Source organism: Monodelphis domestica, chromosome 5 (genome assembly GCF_027887165.1).
Source record: "Monodelphis domestica isolate mMonDom1 chromosome 5, mMonDom1.pri, whole genome shotgun sequence".
Taxonomy (NCBI): Eukaryota; Metazoa; Chordata; class Mammalia; order Didelphimorphia; family Didelphidae; genus Monodelphis; species Monodelphis domestica.
Genome location: NC_077231.1, coordinates 254,509,191 through 254,531,048, shown reverse-complemented (window position 1 = coordinate 254,531,048; position 21,858 = coordinate 254,509,191). Strand labels below are relative to the sequence as shown.

At 40.0% G+C, this 21,858-nt stretch overlaps 1 protein-coding gene across 17 annotated transcripts in view; it reads left to right on the top strand.

The window, feature by feature from the left end:
- Positions 1-21,858, top strand: part of SVIL (supervillin) — a 281,250-nt gene that overhangs the window by 255,419 nt on the left and 3,973 nt on the right. For all 17 annotated transcript variants that reach the window (XM_056800916.1, XM_056800915.1, XM_056800913.1 and 14 more), the window contains 7 exons: positions 383-659; positions 11,313-11,464; positions 13,471-13,576; positions 14,048-14,255; positions 16,470-16,603; positions 17,780-17,935; positions 20,603-20,746. In XM_056800916.1, the coding sequence (XP_056656894.1) occupies positions 383-659; positions 11,313-11,464; positions 13,471-13,576; positions 14,048-14,255; positions 16,470-16,603; positions 17,780-17,935; positions 20,603-20,746 (1,177 nt within the window). The remainder of the gene's footprint in view (positions 1-382; positions 660-11,312; positions 11,465-13,470; positions 13,577-14,047; positions 14,256-16,469; positions 16,604-17,779; positions 17,936-20,602; positions 20,747-21,858) is intronic.

Sequence of the window (21,858 nt, the reverse complement as noted above, 5' to 3'; positions counted from 1 at the left end):
TTGGGGCATTGTTTATTCCCCCGCGAAGGGAGGGCACTGAAGCTGAAAATGTTCCCTCTCAGGCTCTCCTTATAGAACAGCAGAGTGGCTTCTAATTATGTTCAAATTCCAGGAGATGAAATCTGTTTCCTTGCTGGGCCCTCCCAGCTTGATAATGAGGAAACTGCTTTATGGGCTTTGCCTCTCAACACTTTGGTGGTATATAGCAGCTCTAGGTCTCCCCTCATTAAATGCCACAGTAGCACAAGAAATATACTGGGAAGAAGTGTGAAAATATCTTCTGGTACTGGCATAAGAAGAGCTGAAATGGTATTGATTATGACAAGAGACCTTTCTGTAGAAGTAAAAGCAAGGGAAAAGGCATGTCTTTGCTCTCTTGCAGGAAGAGTCTAGGTCTGAGGTTAAGGCCTATGATGTAATGCTGATGGTGCCAGTGCCCCAGGTGACTGTGGGCACCATCTTGGATGGAGTCAATGTTGGCCGTGGCTATGGATTTATCGAAGGGGATGACAGGAGGCAATTCGAGATTGCCAGCGTTTCTGTGGATGTTTGGCACATCCTGGAATTTGACTATAGTAGACTCCCCAAACAAAGCATCGGGCAATTCCATGAGGGAGATACGTATGTGGTGAAGTGGAAGTTCATGGTGAGCACTACAGGTTAGTGAATTGTTACCTCTTGTTTAAGCTAATATCCCTCACTCTAACATTGACATTGAAAATAGCACCTTTTGGTGTGAAATGTCTTATTTGTGTGATAATACCCAGCTAGAGAGATACAGAGAAACCTTCCTACCATTCATTTAGAGGGTCATTTCCCTATTGATTAAGAGTCAAGGACGTGAAATTCCCAACAGCTTGGCAAAACCAATGATCTTTTCCCAGGCTCCATCTTTAAACAGGATTTAGCTTGTATATTTGGCAGTCCCTTTTTTTCTGTTTAACACTGATTTTCTAAATATGTGTTTAAATTATATACCTGTGGGAATTTTGTTTTGTGGCTCTCTTAGTTACAAGAATAACTTAAAACAACATTAGATAAATCAAACTTGAGACATTTAAAATTGAAACCGTACTGTAAGGAAGGCAGCATGGCAGAGGGCAAAGACAGTATGAAGATTGGGGGAGGGGGGAGCACTGGATTTGAAGCCCAGAATTCAAGGGCCAACTCTACTACTTCCTAGTTGTATGATCTTGGCCTACTCGCTTAGATTCTCCAAGCCTCAGTTTCCCCATCTATAAAAAGGAAGCAGGTCTTGGAGCATCTCACTTTCAAGGTTATAGGGAACAAGTAAGATAATATATGTGAAAGAAAGAGCCTTGGGAATCATTACATGCTACATAATGTTGTATGTATGTGTATAAGGATAACTCCCTGTGTACTTTATTATCATAAAAATGCTTTATAATAATGCTATTTTTCCTTCTCCAGAGGATGGAGCAAAGTAACAGTATTTTGTTGATTTGGTTAAAAGATATTTTTATAATCACAATCACTGACATTTATCCAGCAAGCTGAAGCTTGCCCAGTGTTTTATGTACATTATCTCAGTTGAAACCCACAATAACCCCAATGAGGCATCAGTAAAATAGATTTTATTATCCTTATTTTACAGCTAAGGAAGCCAAGGCTCAGAGAGTTAAGTGACTTGCTTATGGCCATATAGCTAGTAAGTGGTAGTTGCCATATTTGAACTGTAGTTGTCCTGATTTCAAGCCCATTGTTCTATCCTACTGTGCTTTAACACTTCCTTTCATAGCCAAACTTCTTATAGGTCACTGTCCATGTAATAATTCTTGTAAGAAAGGTTACATTCTGTTTCTACCAGCAAGTGAGGAGAGAAAGAAGAGTCCTGAACTTTAAAAGGATTCTTGATAGAATTCTTTTTCTGTGCCATCAAAAATAATGACTTGAAACTGTTAGCACCTTTCTCCATCTTTATTTCTTCCTTCTGAATACCTCCTGGGTTCAGCACCTGTGCTAGGTTCTAGAAGAAACACAAAGTTTAAATAAGACATGATTCCTGCCCTTGTGGTGTTTACAGTCTAGTAGAGAAATGGGACACCTCCACAGATAGCTATCATGCACACAATACCACATAATGTGCATTAAATTCATATGAAACACATTGCTATGTGAGATCTCTGGTAAAAAGGTTGTTACTAACTGGGGTGGAATGGCAGAGGGAATGAATGACCAAGAAGGACTCCATGGAAGAGGTCACAGTTGAATTCAAATGGGTGGAAATTAAACAGTCAAGATAGGACATTAAGTAAGAGGAAAAGCCTAGACATGCAGGGAGAGTATAGGTATATTTTTAGGACAATGAGTAGTCTGATTTGGCTGTAATGAAGAATGAGTGGAAGGGAGTAAAAGGAAATATAGTTAGAAGTATAGGGTCTTACCTGATTGTAGAGAACCTCCAATACATAAAGAAGATTAAAAAAAAAAACCCAGCGAGGACATGGAAGGTGCAGTTAGGAAGGAGTACAATTGTGGGAGCAGCATAGTATGTCAGAAGACAAAGGAGTACCCAGAAATAGGGGGTGGATGAATGGTGTCAAGAAGGATCAAGGGATAGACAAAGATGAATGGATATGGCATTCAGGGCTGATTCCTGGACTAGATTGGTGGCAAAACAAAACCAGTAATGAATTTTTGAGGAGAGAAGGATTGTGGAGGAAGTGAAGCTCCTGGGTCTTGATAGCTGTTTCAAAAAGTTTGATAATGAAGGAAAAATGAGAAATAGGAAATTTGTAACTGAGTGAAATAGAAAGGGTAAAAAGAAAGCTTCTTTTTTTTTCTAAGGATTGGAGAGACTTGAAGGGGGAAAATGGAACAAGCATTTATTAAGCACCTGTTATGTGCCAAACACTGTGCTAAGTACTTTACAAATAGCATCTCATTTGAACTTGAGAATATTTCCTGGCAAACAGGAAGAAGCCAATAGAGAGAAAGAAATTGAAGCCACGTCAAAATGGAAATGATGGTAACATGATTAGGGGAATGGGATCTTAAAGCTCAGACAGAAGTGTGTTAGCCTGAGCAACCTAAGGCTATACCTAAGAGGTACTTCTTTCTGAAGGAGAGAGTAGATGCTGCTACGGATAGGGAGCTGAAGGAGGTGGTGTCAGGTGGCCTGAAGATGATTACCAAGCTTCCAAGAAGGTTCAACTGAAATTAGAAATGGATTTATTTATGTTCCCCTCAGACTTGTCATTTCATCATTGTAGGGAGCTTCTCAGCAAGACTTTAAGTGTGTTCAACCAATTCAAATGGGCAACTGATCTTCAGCATTTAGTCTTAGAGATTGGAGGGAACTGAGAAGTCATGTAGCCAGAATGATAGAGATGGGATTTGAACCCAGGTCATCCTGACTGGAAAATCAGTTCTCAATCCACTAAGCTGTGACATAAACTCATGGTTGCTAAAATTCTCTTGATTTAATTCCTTTCTCTAACAACAGGGACGGTGGTAGAGACTGGGGTGGAAAGGAAGATTAGAGATCCGGGGTTCAGAGTTAGAGAGTTCATTGAGGGACCTGGGAATGTGTAGATAATAATAGTAAGATGGAGAGAGGTGTTTCTAAGAGGATTCCACAGGCTTTGCAGGAAGAAAAGTGATAAAGAGATGCAGTGAAGTGAATGTTTTAGAAATGGCACTAGGGAACAAGGTCCCCCCTGAACTTTCTCTCTGGGGAGTGCTTTTATTGGGAGTTAGATATCACTTAATCTGGGTAAAATGACTGGATTTATTCAGTTGAGGTGGTCTCCAAGAATGCATCTGGCAGTGATTTCTTGAGAAACTTTAGTAAAAGGCTTATACAGTTACAAAATCCAAGTTTGAAACTCATTATCTCTTTATATCACCTCAAATATTGCCATCTTCAGTCTCTCTACTTGATATATCTAAATGAAAATCTAAAGTGAAATATAGATAGTTCTCACTTTATGTAAATTCACAGCATGCAAATTTAACTTTACATAAAGAATTCTGAAAGATTAGTTGAGGGTAGTAATGCTTTCTATCCTTAGCTATATAAGGGGGAAGGAGAGCCACTGTCCAAGTATGTCTCAATCGCTTTATTTAAACGTTATGCAGACAATCACCAGTGATAAATTCTGGAGGCAGTGTGTGGGGAAGGGCAACATATTGCACCTCTGCTATGTAGGCTGGTACATATTTTCTCATTAACTTTACTTTTCATTTCATAATTCTTTCTACTGCCATATTATAGTATTTAATATGTCTGCATTTTAGTATATTTTATGATGTGCATCAAGGTTTTATTTTGATGCCTTTGTTCTATATAGTGGCAGCTAGGTGGCACAATAGATAAAGTACCTAGAATCAGGAAGATTCATTTTCCTCAGTTCAAATCTGGCTCAGACACTTACTGGCTATATGATACTGGCCAAGTTACTTAACCCTGTTTGCCTCAGTTTCCTCATCTGTAAAATGATCTAGAGAAGAAAATGGTGAACCACTCCAGTATCTCTGCCAAGAAAACTCCAAATGGGGTCACAGAGTCAACTAAAAGACCCAATAAACAAGTTATTATTATAGGCTAATTGAAGTTGGTAGGGGGAGAAATTCGCATACATAAAAATCTCTTTGCACAGAAATCTGGAGAAGAGCTCATTTACATAAAGCAACAACTATCTCTCTAAAAATTCCCCAAGCACTCACCAAAACAGAAATCCTGGAGTTGGGAGGAGGAAAGGGAAGAATTGTGATTTCAAAGCACATAATTTCACTTGCCAATTTTCTTAAGTGAGATTAGGCTTGAGGTCTAGTTAGTCTCCAGCTCCTAAAGATTGGGCATACGATTTCTGGTAATGTGTTCCTTACAATCCTCTGTACAGAGATCTGTTCATCAACAGACAGATGAGCCCTTCTTCCCTTGGCCAGATGGGTGTTGGGGGACCCATTGACAGCCATTGAAAACCCATCGAGCTCTGACTGGTGCTAAGCAGAATAAACAAACCCTTATCCAAATTGAAATTTGTCTTAGATTATGTTCTGAGCTGATAGACTGAAGTGAAAGAAAATTAAGGGAAATTTGAAGGAAACCATTGACTCCTGGGAGTTGCATGATGGATGGGAAAACTACCGAACAGCACTCAAATGCATAAAAACCTCGAATGTAAGATTTATATAATAGAAAGGGGCAGCTAGGTGGCACAGTGGATAGAGTGCCAAGCTTGGAGTCTGGAAGGCTATTTTTCCTGAGTTCAAACCCAGCCTCAGAGGCTTAATAGCCATGTAATCCTGAGCAAGTCACTTAATCCTGTTTGCCTCAGTTTCCTCATCTGTAAAATGAGCTGGAGAAGGAAATGGTAACCCACTCCAGTATTTCTGCTAAGAAAATTCCAAATGGGGTCACAAAGAGTCAGAGACAGGACTGAAATGACTCAACAGCAACAATAACATTTACAAAAGTAAATGTATTGTTTGACAAAGGAATAAATGGGCCATACAAGTAGATGAAGTAATTCTCTTTCCCAGGATGAATTCGGTCATACAGAAAAGAGAAGTGAGGAAAAAATGCTAAGACTTCCCTGCCCCCCACTCAAATACCAGAGGCCATCAGAGTGATTGAATTGAGGGCCAATATAAAACCATGCCAGCTGCCCCCACGCCCAGACCTTTTTAGCACCTCTCAGTAGACCAAATGTCCATCTATTAAAGAGCCAGGTCTGGAAACACTTTTGCAAAGCAGTAAACAACTTTGAAAATGTCCAGGTGTGAGAGAATTCAATTAGAACAGGAAGCATCCAGATTTGTAAGGGTGCCTTTGGGGGGACAGCAAAACAGCCGAATGGCATTTGCAGACTATTTCACCACCAGGGGAACCTTAGTTCATTGGAATGGCTCTGTGGATCCGTCCAAAAGATGACTGATCCCCACAGGGAGGTGGCTGGAGGTGCTCTTCGAAACAGTACCTTCTGGGAGAGCAGGATTCTGCCAGGGTCAGCACAAAGCGGCAACCACAGCTGCGGAGACCATTCTTTTTTGCTGACACTGGCCAGGCTACACAAGAGACAAACCATTATGACCGGAGGGGGTGGGAGAAGGGGTAATTGGATCGCCCACTCCCTGCCACAGGTGCTTCATTTGAAGTTCAGTGTTCTCTTCCAGGGGATGCTGGGGAATGTTATTCTTTTACTAAGTGAAATTTATAGTGAAAAATACAGCTGAAATTGAATGCCTCCAAGGGAGGAGAGGAGCCTGGCTGCAGCAAGGAAGGAGGTGGTCAAGAAGGCAAACCATTTCAAGCCTGGGAAGAAACCTCAGGCACTGTCTAGTCTGGTCCAACTCGGAACAGGAATTTCTGCTAAACTAACAGTGCCTCCCTTATTGTCTTTTTTCCTTTTTTTTTTCAAGACATACTCTGGAAGTTTGGGGAAGGCTAGGGAATCCTTCTCAGAATGTTTTTAAATGCATAAAATAATATATAAAGACTCACAGAGGAAACCAGTTATGTTGGAAAAGAGCAGTTGTCAAAATATCTTTTAAAACAAATTTGTGGGGGCAGCTGGGAAGTTCAGTGGATTGAGAGCCAAACCTAGAGATGGGAAGTCTTGGATTGAAATTTGGCCTCAGACATTTCCTAGCTGTGTGATCCTGGGAGAGTCACTTAACCCCCATTGCTTAGCTTGTACCACTCTTCTGCCTTGGAACCAATATAACAGTATTGGTTCTAAGAATGAAGGTAAGAGTAAAAAAGTGAAAAAAAAAGAGTAAAAAAAATAGCAAACCCCACATTAAGAACCCTTGCTCCCCCACATGCCTGATAAGTGGCCATCTGTCACGCCTTGAGGACCTCTAATGAAGGAGAACCCACAACTTCTCTCAGAAGTCCATCCTGCTTTGAAGGATGTTTAATGTTTAACAAGTTTTTATTCTGCAGAATCTAAATCTGCCTCTCTGCATCTCCCACCCAGTGTTCTAGTTCTGGGGCTTAGCAGAACATGCCTTATCCCTCTTTGGTGCAACAATTCTTCATATATTTGACAACAGTAAGCCTGAACCCTCTATCCTTTCCCAAGTCTTCTCCAGGCTAAGCATTTCTATTTGGAGCACTTCTGATTTTTAGAAGGTTTTCTTGTGCCTTCAAGTTTCTTTCAGCTGACCTGAGAGTGTGTCCTGCCATCCTTTGAACATGCAGGTGACCTTTCTCTGGATATAATTCCAGTTTGTTACGGCTCTTCCTAAAACATGACAGTCAGAGCTAAATCTAGTACAGAGCAGCCCAGAGGAGATCTGGCCAGGGCAGGGTAGAGCAGGACCTAGATCTGGACTTTCTCTGACTCATTGACCCATGGAGGTAACGCAGTTGATATCTTCCTGGTGCTTTCATTTTCCCCCCTTTACTATCAAACATACTTCCTTCTTAAAAGGCATTTCTGTCACTGCTTGAAATCTAATAAGGATTGACCCATGGGCACACATGATCACTGCCTTAGAGAATGACCTAGAGTTTTTGATAGCATTGATACAGTCAGAGAATCAAAGTGGGAAAAGAACCTCATTTGGTCTAATCCGTCCCTCACGAAGAATGTTCTCCTTGGCAGTTCTGAACTTTAACATAGAGTTCCACAATCTGAGAGTCGAGAGGGACCTCAAGGCTCCATGATTCTTCATGATACTTCATGAAATATGCTCTCTATTTTATCCCTGATGACCCTTGGGGAGGAGGAGCCCACTTTATCCTAAAGCAGCCCTTTCCCCTCTTTGTTTAGCTCAATTATTAATTGCTAGTTTTAACTTCATCCTGAACCTTTTTTGAAACTCTTTAATAATTGATTGTCTGTATGTATTAAAGAAAAGTAAGCTGGCAGATTCCAGGGGAAAATTGCTGGACTTGGAATTAGGAGACTTGCATTTGAGTTTTCGCCCTGACACATTTCCCAGCACTATGACCATGGACTTTGCCTTTTGGAGCCTCAGTTTTCTCATTTGTAAAATGGGGATGATATTTCTTGACCTACCTACCTCACAGGATTGTAGGAAATGTCTCTTCGTGAATCCTAAAGTGAAATAGGAAATGTTGCTATACTTATGACTTCTTAATTTAAAAAAAAAACTTAAGATTTTAATTTTGCTCAGTACTAAAGTCCTCTATTGGGGCTAGGATTTCATCTGTGATGGTGCCCCTTCTAAGGGTATGTTCCAGTGGGTCACACACCCATCCATGCTCTTTCCAAGGGTTCCTGTCCTCCTAGAAATGTGCCCTCAAGAATCTGGCATGCTGGAGGTCTGCCTTGAATTGGGCCTTTGAAGAACTGGACCAAACCAGAAATATTTAACTACAACCACCAGCAGGTAGTCTCTTCACACAGTGTTCTAAGGAAAACCAATTTAGAAGAACTATTGAAAATTCTGAATTAGAGAATCTGGATTTTTTTAAATTGTAGTTTTATTTCAGCAACTCAAACTAGCCTTATTAGATATTATTTAATGGAGGTTTTAAGGAAAATCGCCTTAATTGATTAATAACAACAGTAGAAATTCACTTACTGCTTTAAGGTTTGGAGGGCACCATACAGAATCTCCTTTGAGACTCTGTGAAGTGTAACCCTTCAGGTATGAGCATCTGTATTTTATAAATAATTCAGTGAAGCTCACTCGCCCATGGTTACCCAGCTAATAAGAATCAGAGGCAGGTTTGGAATCTAGATATTTCTGAGACCAAGTCCAATGATCATCCAATGACTCTAGGCCAGGCTTCCTCTAAGTAGTAGCTGACATTTGTATAGTACATCCCCATTTTGAAATGTGACTATTCATGACCAAATTTGATCCTCACCAACAACCTTAAAAGATAAGGTACTATAAATAATTATTCCAATTTTTCAGATGAGAAAACTGAGGTTTATGGAGATTAAATGACTTGCTGTAATCATAGAGCTTTTAAGTGTGGAAGTCAGAATGCAAACCCAAGTCTCACCTAATTCCAAAGCCAGTACTTTCCCTAATTAGAAAATCAACAATTTCTGGGAATAAGGCCCTTATATATTGCATGTATAGTACATGAGGACCTATGTCGGAGTCCCAAACATAATCCATGCTTGTCCAGTGACATGGGGGACCTCTCTGAGCCTTAGGCTCCTCATGTATAAAATGCAGATAATAATACTTGTTCCACCCACCTCACTGGGAAATTTGAAGGAAAGTCCTTTGTCAAACCTAAAATTCTATAAAAATGGGAGCCACTTAAAGACATGCAAGCTATTTCTTTTGAAAAAGATGATGATAATGGGGCTGCTTCTTGAATTTTTGAGGCCAACTGAAAATAGTCATGATATTTTAATACCCTCCCATCAGTATTGTTGACACATTCTCAATTTTCCTATTTAATAAAGAAATAGTTTGCCAAATAAGCTTAAGCACAGGCCCATTCAAGCATTCAGAAATGACAAATGAATGAAGTATAGGTTATTAGGAGTTTGCTTTATGCCTCATCACCACCTTGCTGGGTTATCTGTGTCACCTGGTCCACAAAACTCTCTTCCAGGGGATGCAGAACAATGTTTTTCTTTTACTCAGTGGAATATATATATATATATATATATATATATATATATATATATATATATATATATATATATATATATAATATGTGTGTTTATGTGTATGTATATATATATTCCATATGTAATTCCATACAGATAGGTGATGGATAGATAGATAGATAGATAGATAGATAGATAGATAGATAGATAGATAGATGGATGGATGGATGGATGGATGGATGATAGATATTCCTCAGTGAAGATTCTGATACTAACTAACCTTTCATGTGCGCTAAGAAAGCATCATTGTAATCATTTATGAAGCACCATTTTGTAGCTGGTGCTTGGAATTTGCAGTCAAGCAGACTTATCTCCCCTTTTCTCCTCAAAACTCAGAGATAGCACGTTTAACTTTTACTTTAAGCATTTTATTGGAGGGAAAAACAACAAATGACACAAAAAGGAGCAGGCAAAATTATTGCTATAGGCTTTATCATGGAAACACCTAGATGCAGTCATCTTCTTGCCCCACCATTTACCAGTAATTCACACAATCAACAAGCACGGACTGTGTACCTTGAATGTACCAAGAACTTTGCTTGACATTGGAGATCCATATAGGAAAGCAGTGGGCCCTTTCCTGAAGAAGCTTACTTTCTCCTAGAGAGATGATGTGTCCAGTGTTAAGTAAATATGGATAAGTACAAAATAAGTACATATTGTTTTGGTAGGGGTGCAATAGCTTAGAAAATCAGGAAAGACCATTTGTAAGAGGCAGCATCTAAGCAGAGGAGAGACTCAGGGTGGTCAAGATGCAGAGATGACAAGGGAGAACCTGAGCCATCTTTTCTTCCATCTTCTTCCCCATTATACACACACACACACACACACACACACACACACACACACACACCCCACATACACCGCATACACTGCATTGTCAGAGAATAGAACTTGAATAAGGGAGAAGAGGAAGCTGTGTAGCCAAGGAGAAAGAATGCACAGTTCAAAATTTCATTAAAATGAAGGATTTGGAAGCCTGAAATGCTGATGTATATGATCTCTACAGCCTTTTACTAAAGTGACCATTGACTAGTGAAGTTTTAATGACTGCTATTTCAAATGAATGCTTAAATGCTGCTTTATGTATTTTTTAATCACATTATTAAAAAGGAGGAATCCCAGACCTTTTAATGAAATCTTTGCATCAGCAATATAACTGGTCCCTGTTGGTCAGAACTTGGAAACTCGTTATGGTTTTCACTTTTATTAATATCATCTTTGCAGGATAAATTACGTTCTTTTGGGCTCCTAACCATCCCAGCTATTGTTCTACCCTATGTGATTCAGATGCTAGCAAATCTTGTGCCAGAAAGATGTAATATGGAAAAAGACTGTGTATTTGGACCGTATTAATGCCATGGTCAGCTTTGATTTTATATATGCACACACATAGCTATGTGCTGATTCCCTCAAGTGATGTCAGCTGTTTTTCTTTTGAGTATTAAGAAAGCCATACAGATCATTTTTCTTTGGTTTAGAGGCTCTAGATGACTTAGCAAGAAGAGAAGTGCTTCTCCCCTCCCTCCCATACTATATGAGTTATTCTCTCCCTTGAGCATATGGAAGGTTCCCTCTGGTTGTAAATGGATTCTCCTCAGCCCTAAGCCTGAAGGCTGTTTTTGGTCCATTTGTCATCCATCCTTGTCTCTGGAGATGGAAGAGATTGATTTTCTCCCCTTTCCTCGGCTGTCAGCTGAGACCCTCAACTTCTGCCACTTTGTGTGTTTGCAGTTGGAAGTCGACAGAAAGGAGAGCATCCAGTCAGGACGGCTGGCAAGGAGAAGTGTGTCTACTTTTTCTGGCAAGGCAGACATTCAACTGTGAGTGAGAAAGGCACGTCTGCACTGATGACTGTCGAGTTGGATGAAGAGAGAGGGGCCCAGGTGAGCCACAAAGGACAATTTCCATCCTGATGCCTAAAGTACAACATGAAATGTGCTCCTCTCCCCTCCTCCCTCTCTTTGGCCTCTTTCTACTCTTCTTATAAGCACCCAGGGATCCCAAGGCACCATTCCCTAAAGACCCACCTCTAGAGTTGATCAGAAGCTGCCCTCTCCACATTAAGATATCCCAGTGATTAGCTGGGTTAGGGATCCCAGGACTAGCACAATCCTGGCTCATAATGGAATTAATTAATAAAATAAAATAATATAATAATAACAATAAATAGTTGTTAACTTAACCACCATCTGGTGCTCAGTATTAATCCCAGACCAGCTTCTCTGCATTGTCTGGCTTCCTCTCTCTACTCCTGACACATCACTACTGTAAACATATTGTCGGATAGATGGGAGAACTTGATATTCATTTACTCCCTGGGTCACTAACTAACTGGAAGACTTGAGTTTTCTCATCTCTAAAATGGAGAGAAAAGTAACACCTATCTCAAAAGATTCTTGGGAAGATCAAACAGGATGCCTAAAGCAATATGTCAAGATGAGCATCCATGTGTGATCCAAGATTACAGGCTAATTTTTCACATTTTCTATTATCAGCATAAATGAAGAAGTAAATCCATCTGTAAAATAGGATCGCAGAACCATAGGCTGGAACAGGAAGGGACCTCAGTCATATCTTTTATTTATTTTTTTTTATTTTATTTAGTCAATTTAGAACATTATTCCTTGGTTACAAGAATCATATTCTTTCCCTCCTTCCCTCCCTCCACCCTTACCTGTAGTTGATGCACAATTCCACTGGATTTTACGTGTCCTTGATCAGAACCTATTTCCAAACCTCAGTCATATCTGATGGACATGATCCATTGCAAAGTCTTATATCAGTGCCCTTCAGAATAGCCACAGTTTTTCTCCAGTCTATTGGTGCTAATCAAAAAAAAAAAAGTTGATTCTCCATATTGGAAAATATGAAACAAACACTTTATAAAAAGAGGTAGCCAACAAAGGGATTTCTGAGAAGAAGGGAAGAAGGAGAAGAGAGGAATCCCACCCCCCCCCCATCCCCAAAGAGGTTATCAGACATACCCAGTTTTCCAAAGACCGTCCCCCCAGGTCTATCCAAGAATCCCCCCTCCTAACCATTATTCTATTACAGCAATCATAAGTGCCAAGGCAGATTACTCTGAAAGTTGAAAATGATGAGAATTTCCCACTGTGAAAATGTATGTGAAAAATAGCTTTTAGCAGGGGTTTGCATTGGAATCTCTTCCCTGCACTGGAGGATTTTGATCATAATCTTGAAGAGTGGCTGCATTTATTATCAGGGCTGCTGTGAGGATGGATCAAGATAATATTTGTAAAGCCCTTTGCAAACCTTAAATGTCGGCTCAGAAAAAAAAAGAAAAGAAAAAAAGAAGAAAAATGTCGGCTCGGATGGTGGTGGTGGTGGTGGTGGTGATTAGTCTTGGGGAGAAAAAGAACTAGATATTTTAGGTGTGTCCTGAGGGTCATGATTTTAACTCTTTTCGCATTTTGAACATTGCACAGTCATCAGGGTGTTGGTTTTTGATAAATTACATGTATCAGGAATCGGACTTCAGATATAGTAAATAATGCCATGAAATAGCACTAGATTATGCAAAATGGTGCCAGCGATTGATAAGCCACCTCGGAGTGAGAAATGCTTCCTCTGTCTTCCGGCGCTCAGGCCCCTAAGCTCAATAAACAATTTTCTCCTTAAGTGTGCAGAGCCTTGCCAAAAATTACGAATGAATTGACTCAAGCTGAACGTTATATATGGCGCTGCTAACACCTGATCGAAGGGATTGCATTAACAGGAAAGGAAGGCAGCCTTGGGGATGATGCCTGCTTATAAGCAGGCTTCTAGAGTGATGAATATAAAAAAGTTTTTCCCCCAAATTGTTAAGTTAGCGGTCAGTCATTCTAATTATTATTGAGTGCTTTTTAAAAGAATATGTTTAAATTTTCAGGTTCAAGTGCTTCAGGGAAAGGAGCCGCCATGTTTTCTGCAGTGCTTCCAAGGAGGAATGGTTGTACATGCAGGAAAGCGAGAAGAAGAAGAAGAAAATGCACAAAGTAAATCATTTTTTTGTTACAAACTAATTTTTTTTCTCTTAGAAGCAATTTTTATATGAAAGGGAGACTTTAGGGTAAGTCTTAAGCTACTAAAGCTTAAATATGCTCCAGGGATTTGGGGACACTCCATATAGCCATGGTTTTGCCATAGAAAGACATCATGTTTGACCTAAAAATCACCTCTTTATGGGGAACTTGTTAGGATTAGATTCAGAATGTTAAAGGCAGAAAAATGGAGTTTAGGGATAGGTTTGGTAACATAGAGAAAATTACCTCATCCCATGGACTTTGCCTATACCTTCTTGGAGCCATAATGAATAAATAAATGCCCCGTCCTGGGCCCACATTTCCTTTCCTCAATCAGTTGTTCATCCTGGTCTCCTGGTTATTGGCTACTGACCCTCTAGTAGGGATCAGACTCAGACCATCATTTATCCAGTGCTAAGTCTGTACTGACGCTGCCCCCTACAGGTGACTGGAGATTGTACTGTGTCCGAGGAGAAGTTCCCACTGAAGGAAATTTGCTTGAAGTTGCCTGTCACTGTAGCAGCCTGAGATCCAGGACTTCCATGATTGTTCTCAGCGTCAACAAAGCCCTCATCTACCTTTGGCATGGGTGCAAAGCACAGGCCCACACCAAGGATGTTGGGAGGACTGCAGCAAATAAAATCAAAGAACAGTAAGTAGTAAAGGATTTTGCTTTTTTTTTTAAAAAAAAAGAAAAGAATAACATTCACTACCCAAAGGAAACTCTTGGTGGAGTATCTAGGCTTAGCCAATGGGCTTGAAGTTAGGGAGCATCCCAAGAAAACAACTTGGGAGGCCTGCTGGGTACATCGGTGCCAGCTCAGAATTTGGAGGTGAAATTTCCATCATGATCTTGTCACACTTGAAAAAGTCTTCCCAGTTTTAAAGGATTACTCCATTACAAAAATGAATAATGTGGAAATAGGTATTGATTGATAATATATATATATATATATTTGTATAACCCAATGGAAGTGCTTGTCAGCTCCAGGAGGACGGTAGGGAGACAACAAGAATCATGTAACCATAGGGGAAATTTTTTCAAAAGAAAATTAAATTTAGAAAAGAAAAGAAAAAGTCTACCCAACAAGAGATCCTCTAAGGTGTTAGTGTGAAGATCCCTAATGATGGGGAGCCTGTTACCTCCTGGGACAGTCCATTCTACTTGGCGATGCCTTCGGTTGTTACAAAGTCTTCCCTGATGTCAAAATGAACTGTGTCTCCTGTCCTTCCACCTACCATTTCTGGTTCAGAGTAAGCCTGATCCTTTTTTTTCCGTGCTAGTCCTTCCAGTCCTGAGGATCATGAGAGCTGGCAATGAGCGTCTTCTCTTCTCCAGACTCAGCATTCCCAGATTCAGACTCACATAGCTAGGACCTTCCTACTTGCAAGTTTGGGTTGTTTTTGGCTTTTTTTGTTTTTGTTTTTTTTAAATATTTGATGAAAGGCTTTCAGAGACCTGTGCAACTCAGTAAAAACCTGCCTTTTATGAATGATACCAGGTTCAGTTGTAATCAGTGATCAAGGGCTTCTTTGCCTGGGGTCTTCCAAGTTTTTTTTTTCATCTTTTGATAGCTAAATATCAATATAATTATTTTCCTTTGTAGTCTTCTGTATTCGAGTTTACATTTAAAAACGTAATTTTAAATTTTAAAATAGGATTCTAAAACAATACTGGGCAGCCACGAGGTTGCAGTGGATCTCAGGTCAAATCTATCCTCAGACACTTAACTAGCAAGGCAAGTCACGTAACCTCTGTTTGCCTCAAACTCCTTTATCTGTAAAATGGGAATAACTCCAAGATAGCTGTGCGGATCCAATGAGACAATAATTGTAAAGCATGTAGCCCAGGGTCTGGCATATAGCAAGCTCTATATAATTGTTAGCTGGTTGTAGTCAGTAGTAGTAGTAGCAGTTAGTGATGTCATGGTGGTGGTGGTCATAATAATAGGAGTAGTATCTGAAGCAGTCTATATCTCACCAGATTTCCTAAGAGTTCCACGACGCCAAAAAAGTTATGCTTGCTCTAAACTTACAAAGAGTAACTGTTTTCTCAGGATTAGCCACTTGACTGTCCTGGTCTTTTGGGGAAGGTATATTCGCCTTTAGATGCCCTCTTGTTTCAGCCTCAGGTAGTCTCTGACTTTCAAGGCTCGAGATCTATTTGTTTTTAACGGACTGGTTAAAGGATCTCTTTCTGGAATTTGTGTTCAGACCCTCGAAATATCTAGTTTTTCCCAAACTGCAAAGCAATGAAGGTATTTCACCCAGCAGCTAGCATGAGGCAAATACTTCATTGATGAATCCTTTCCAAGGAAAAATTGCTTTTCCTGGCTAAGAGAACAGAGGCACAGCAATGAGGACTGTCTCCAAATAAGGATCAACGAGGATGAGTCACAGTCACCTGCTAGGGGGGCCCAAGGACTTGACATGCCAAAGGAGAGTGGGGAGGCTTCCAGATGACCCTGCTATGTAGGAGACCCATCTCCCTCCTTCTTCCAGGAACACCTAAGCTGCTTAGCTTTTTAGGTGGCACAGGTCTGGGTGGGAACCATTAAAGCTGCTGTTCTTTCAAGGTGATGCATGGAATGAAACATGTTTTTCCTAAATATTTCTTTTTAAAAAAAAAACTTAAACCTTTACCTTCCATCTTGGAATCAATGCTGTGTATTGGTTCTAAGGCAGAAGAGCGGTAAGGGTTGGACAACGGGGATTAAGTGACTTGCCCAGGATCACACAGCCATATTTGAACCCAGGTCCTTCCAACTCCAGGCTTAGAGCTCTGTCCACTGTGCTGGCTAAGCTGTCCCTATTTGTACTGTTGATGTAAGGTACATAAAATCGTGGTGGGTTTTCTCCCTTGCAGATGTCCACTGGAAGCCGGATTGCATAGTAGCAGCAAGGTGACAATCTATGAGTGTGATGAAGGGTCAGAACCAGTGGGATTCTGGGATGCATTGGGAAGGAAAGACCGGAAAGCCTACGACTGCATGCTACAAGGTAGTGCCTCTTCAGTGTCTCCGTCTGTAAATTGGAGAGAGTAACCCTTCCACTCCCTACTCCTTAGGCATGTTCTCAGAAAAGTACTTTGTGTAAAGCAATGGACGAAGGTTAGCAGCAGATGCAGTAGGAATATTCCTATACCCATCATGGGCCAGGGTTGTGCCCAAAGCTATGGGCTGCAGATGAACAATTCCATTGAAGGTGAGGGGAAAAAAATGGAAAATTTGGTTTGTTTTAGCATTCTACGAGAAAGCAGAATGAAGCAGTTCTTGGCAGAAGAAACTCCTGCTCCCATTCCTTTTTCTCAGCCTTGCCCCATCTCTTCCCCACCATCTCCCAGCCACTCCCTTTTTGTCATTACTGCTGCCAGACTTAAGCAGCCAGGCAGGCTTAGCTGAAGTCCTTGAATAGATTTAGCCTCCTCAGACCACTGGCTCCCAGTGCCCTACTAAGGCTCACTTACCAAGCTTGGCCAAACAACTGGTTTATGGAGCTTTTTCCATCTGCTCAGATGACAATTTCATTTTAAAAGTTTTCAAGAACATCAGCCATGCCTTAAAAGTCAATTTCAGTAGATGGAGCTTTGGAGGTGGATTCCAGAGGAAATGGGTTCCAGTCCAGCCTGGGACAAGTTACTTAACCTCACTGAGCCCTACTTTACTCATTTCTCAAGGTGGGCAGGAGGATACCTGCAGTAACTACTTTTTGAGGTCGTTGAAACTCAAAAGAGACCACTTTGGAAACTTATTTTATTTTAAAGACCAAGCACAATTCTGCAGGACTTACAAGAAAGAATGCTATACACATCTAGAGAAAGAACTGTGGGAGTAGAAATCCAGAAGAAAACATGATTTATCACTTGTTTATATGGGTATATGAGTTGGGGTTGAATAATATGGAAATAGGTTTTGAGTGATAATACATGTATATGCAGAATACATACAGAAAAAAAAAAGTAAAAGGGAAAAAAGAACTACATACATGCCAATTATGATTAAGGGGCAGATCCACCATTATTCCCCATTATAAGACTTCCAAAGTCATGTCCTTTATTTCAAAAGCCCCCAATTATACAATCAGTGGAAACTTAGCTATATCTTTCTCTAATCAGTTAGAAATGGAAAATGTCTACCCTTTGTCTTTATTTCTTTTGTTGTTCTTTTCCTTTCAAAGATCCTGGAAAGTTTAATTTCACACCCCGCCTGTTCATCCTTAGTAGTTCATCTGGAGATTTCTCAGCCACCGAATTCATGTATCCTGCCAGGGATCCTTCTGTGGTCAATTCCATGCCCTTCTTACAAGAAGACCTGTACAGTGCTCCACAGCCAGGTAAGGTCATCTCAGTGCTACAACTATTTCTGAACAGCAGTAGGAAGGAAAAATGATAGTTAGCTTCCTAGGTGCTGAACCAGGAGCTGTAAATTCCATAATCTTATTCTCCCAAAAGTGACAGGATCCGACTTCTTTTCCTCTGATCCCCACTCCCCACCTTTAGTGCATAAATATATACAAACCCCACTCTCCAAAGTATAGCAAATTGAACCTCTAGATGATGGGGAATGAAAGCTTTTGTCCTAAACCTGATTTGAATGGAGGACCAAGAAAAGAAAGACTATCCACCCTGCCCAAGCCACTCTCCTTTTCTTCAAAGTAAATTTTGGACTTAGAAGAAATTACTAAAAGTAAAATAAGAGCACAAACCAAATTGAAGACTTCATAGTATCATAGGATATAACATATTAAGTCTAACAGACTAAAAATCTGAGGATATGAGTTCAAACTTTAGCTTTGCTAGATCCTATTTGTGTGATTTATGGCAAGTCATGTCTCCAGGCTGGGACTTGGTTCTATCATTTGATTAGATGACCTCTGAAGTCCATTCTGTTTACAAATTTCTGATCCCAGCATCCTATGGATACTATAGTCACCTCTCTGAGGAGTATCACTAACAAGAAGAATCTCTCCTTTGAAATGGAAAATAAGGGGGATTGAGCCAAGATGGCAGCTTAGTAGCAGCAAAAGCTGAAGGCACTCTGACAATCCTTCCAAACAAATCTTTAAAAATAGCCTCACAATGACAGGAGTCAAAAACCAATAAGACAGTGAGGGGCCTCTCCCATTGAATACAACTTGGAATATAAGCAGAGAGAGCTGATTTTCATAGGATAAGGGGGAAATGGAAGCAAAACTACACAGAGGAGTGCTGGCCAACCATTCCCCCCCACCCCCACCTACTGTGCCAGATTCCAAGTCCAGGCACAGACCAACTTTGGGATCCCAGGACCCTAGATACACTAACAACAGAGTACCACATATCCCAGACCTGCTCCTTGGCCCTGACACCACCCTGCAGTGAGGCCTGAAAGTCCATAGCACTGTGCTTTGGTGAAGACCTAGCCCCTGGGCAAAATAGCTCACAGTGCAGAGCCCTGCAAACTAGCAGCAAAGGAATAGAACCAACAGCTTTTGGAATTTCTAATCCACAGGCAATGAAAAGGGTGGGGAAATGAGAAAACAGCAAAAGAAATACCTAACCCTAGAAAATTTCTATGGTGACAAAGAGTGAAACAGAGTCAATAAGGGAGGGTGAGATCCAAGCAACCATAAGCAAACCTTCAAAGAAAAATGGAAATTGGTCTCAAGAGCCAGAAGAATTCAAAAAGGAATTAAATAACCAAATAAAATAGGTTGAAGAAAAATAGGGAAAAGAAATGAAAGTAATGGAAAAAGAAAATAATAGTTTAAAAAGCAAAGTTGGTTAACTGGAAAAGGCACAAAAACTCAATGAAGAAAAAAGTTAAAAAAAAACAGAATTGACCTACTAGAAAAAGAGACAAAAAAATCCAATGAAGAAAAAAGTTCCATGAAAAGTAGAATGGACCAAATGGAAAAGGAGGATCAAAGGTTCATGGAAGAAATTCAGTCTTGAAAAATTAAAATTGGACAAATGGGTGCTAATGACTTCACAAGACACCAAAAACAAACAAAAATTTTTAAATAAAAAATAGAGGAAAATATGAAATAATCTCATTGAAAAAAACAAATGACCTTGAAAATAGATTCAAGAGAAACAATTTAAGAATTTTTGGACTCCCTGAAAGTTATGACCAAAAAAAAAAAAAACCCTAGATGTCATATTACCAGAAATTATAAAAGAAAATTGTCCTGGTATTCTTGAATAATAGAGTAAAATAGAAATTGAAAAAATCCACAGATTGCCTCCTACAATAAAAAGGCAAATAAGAAAGAGAAAAAATGTTAAGGGCTTCTATAAGGTCAAATTGTTTATATTCCTATATGGAAAGATGATATTTGTAACTTAAAAATCATTATCATTATTGTTGCAGTTAGAAGAAGTATACATAGACAGAGGGTGTGGTAATAAGCTGTTTAGGATGATATGTGAAATGGAAAGAAAAAGGCAAAGTTAATAGTTCAATGGCATTTTAATGGAAGATGGAAGGGAGAACAGTGGAAAAAAGAAACAAGAGCAAGACTTGGCAAGGAGGGAAAGGGCAGGATAAAGACTATTTTTTGAAACTATATCTTTGGCTGTCTCATGGTCTCAGTCTCATACAAAATGAAAAATAAAAAAAGACTGCTAAGCATAATCCAGACTATAAATCTTAATTGCCCTGTCATGTATTAGAGCTAGAGTCAGCAACTCCTTCAACCCTGAATACTAACAATGAAGATTGGCAATGCCCGTGGTTACCCCCTGGCAAGCCTAAAGAATAGTTAGGAAAGAGGAAAAAGTAAGGAAGTAGAAGACGGGGCAGAATGAGGAAAAAGAGGACAATCAATATGGCAGGCAATGAATAGTTGATAATTGTAGATGAAACCCTCTACAAAAATTGGACCCTTTCCCAAGGACACTCTGTAGTTGACCATTAAGGTAACCCTCTTCCTTCTCAGCTATAATATATTTTAAGAGGAAGGCAAACTAGTTCTACCCTGGAAAATGCAGTAAGTGACTTTTTGTCTTCTTCTCCACAGCACTTTTCCTTGTTGACAACCACCATGAAGTGTATCTCTGGCAAGGCTGGTGGCCAATTGAGAACAAGATAACAGGCTCTGCTAGGATTCGCTGGGCTAATGACCGAAAGTGTGCCATGGAAACAGTGCTTCGGTACTGCAAAGGTAGGACCCAGTTCTGAAATGATTTTATGTAGAAAGACCTTCAGATGTAAAATGGGATTAGCAGGAAGGTGATTGGGAATTCGTCAGAGATATTGAACCAGAGGGTTTGGTCATTTTAGCCCTCCCAACCATTGACTGATTCTCCAAGAGATCTCAATGGAGCTTTGAGTCCATAGCATCAACTTCCTTTATCTTATTCAAAGCCTTTGTGCGTAAATCTGTTGGAACGTTGATAAGATCCAACAGTTTATGAAAAACTGATTCATCTTTTACCTTTTTTTAAGTTGATTTCTTTTGAGGTTAGAGAATCCCAGACTTCCATCAAGATTGGGAATCTCAGTTTTATATACATATATGTATATATATATAGTGTGTGTGGAACGAGGCATCCAACTTGTAATATCAGAAATGCAAAGTTTTCCAAAGTGATTAAGACCTACCTACTCTCAGGATTCAATCATCCTATGTGACAGCTAACCTATCAGATAATAACAACAACTCTAAGAATAGCATTTATGTAGTGCTTTAAAATGTGTGAATATCTCATTTTATGCTTACCACAACCCTGGGAGGTAGGTGCGTGCTATAACTCTCTTGTTTTATAGATGTGGAAACAATGGCAAAGAAGTAGCTACTTGCCCTGGGTCAGTGTTAGTGTCTGAGGTCAGATTTGAACTCAGTTTTTCTTGACCCAAGGTCCAGTGCTCTATACCCTGAAGCCCCCGAGATTTAGGATGTCTCTCACATTTCACTGTCCTTCATATATTGTAGAGATGGACAGCAGGTGATCACTATAGATATGATTGAAGAACCTTTTTAACAGTGAACCTTTTCAGCATTGTTCATTGTGATAGATTCTCTTCCCAAGGAGTTCCACATGAATAAACTGATCTGTTTATCACTCAGTTTTTCACATAAAAGAGTACCATGCAGAGTTATCATTAACTTCTGCCTTCAGTGGGCATCTTAAACCTCAGGGCCATGGACAAGATAATGGGGAACCCTTCACAGATTTATGAAGGCATACGTAGGAGAATGTAACAGATACCTTCTTCCTTTCATGACTCCATCAGGGCCAACCACAGGTCAAGTATTGTGAGATAAAAAAGGGG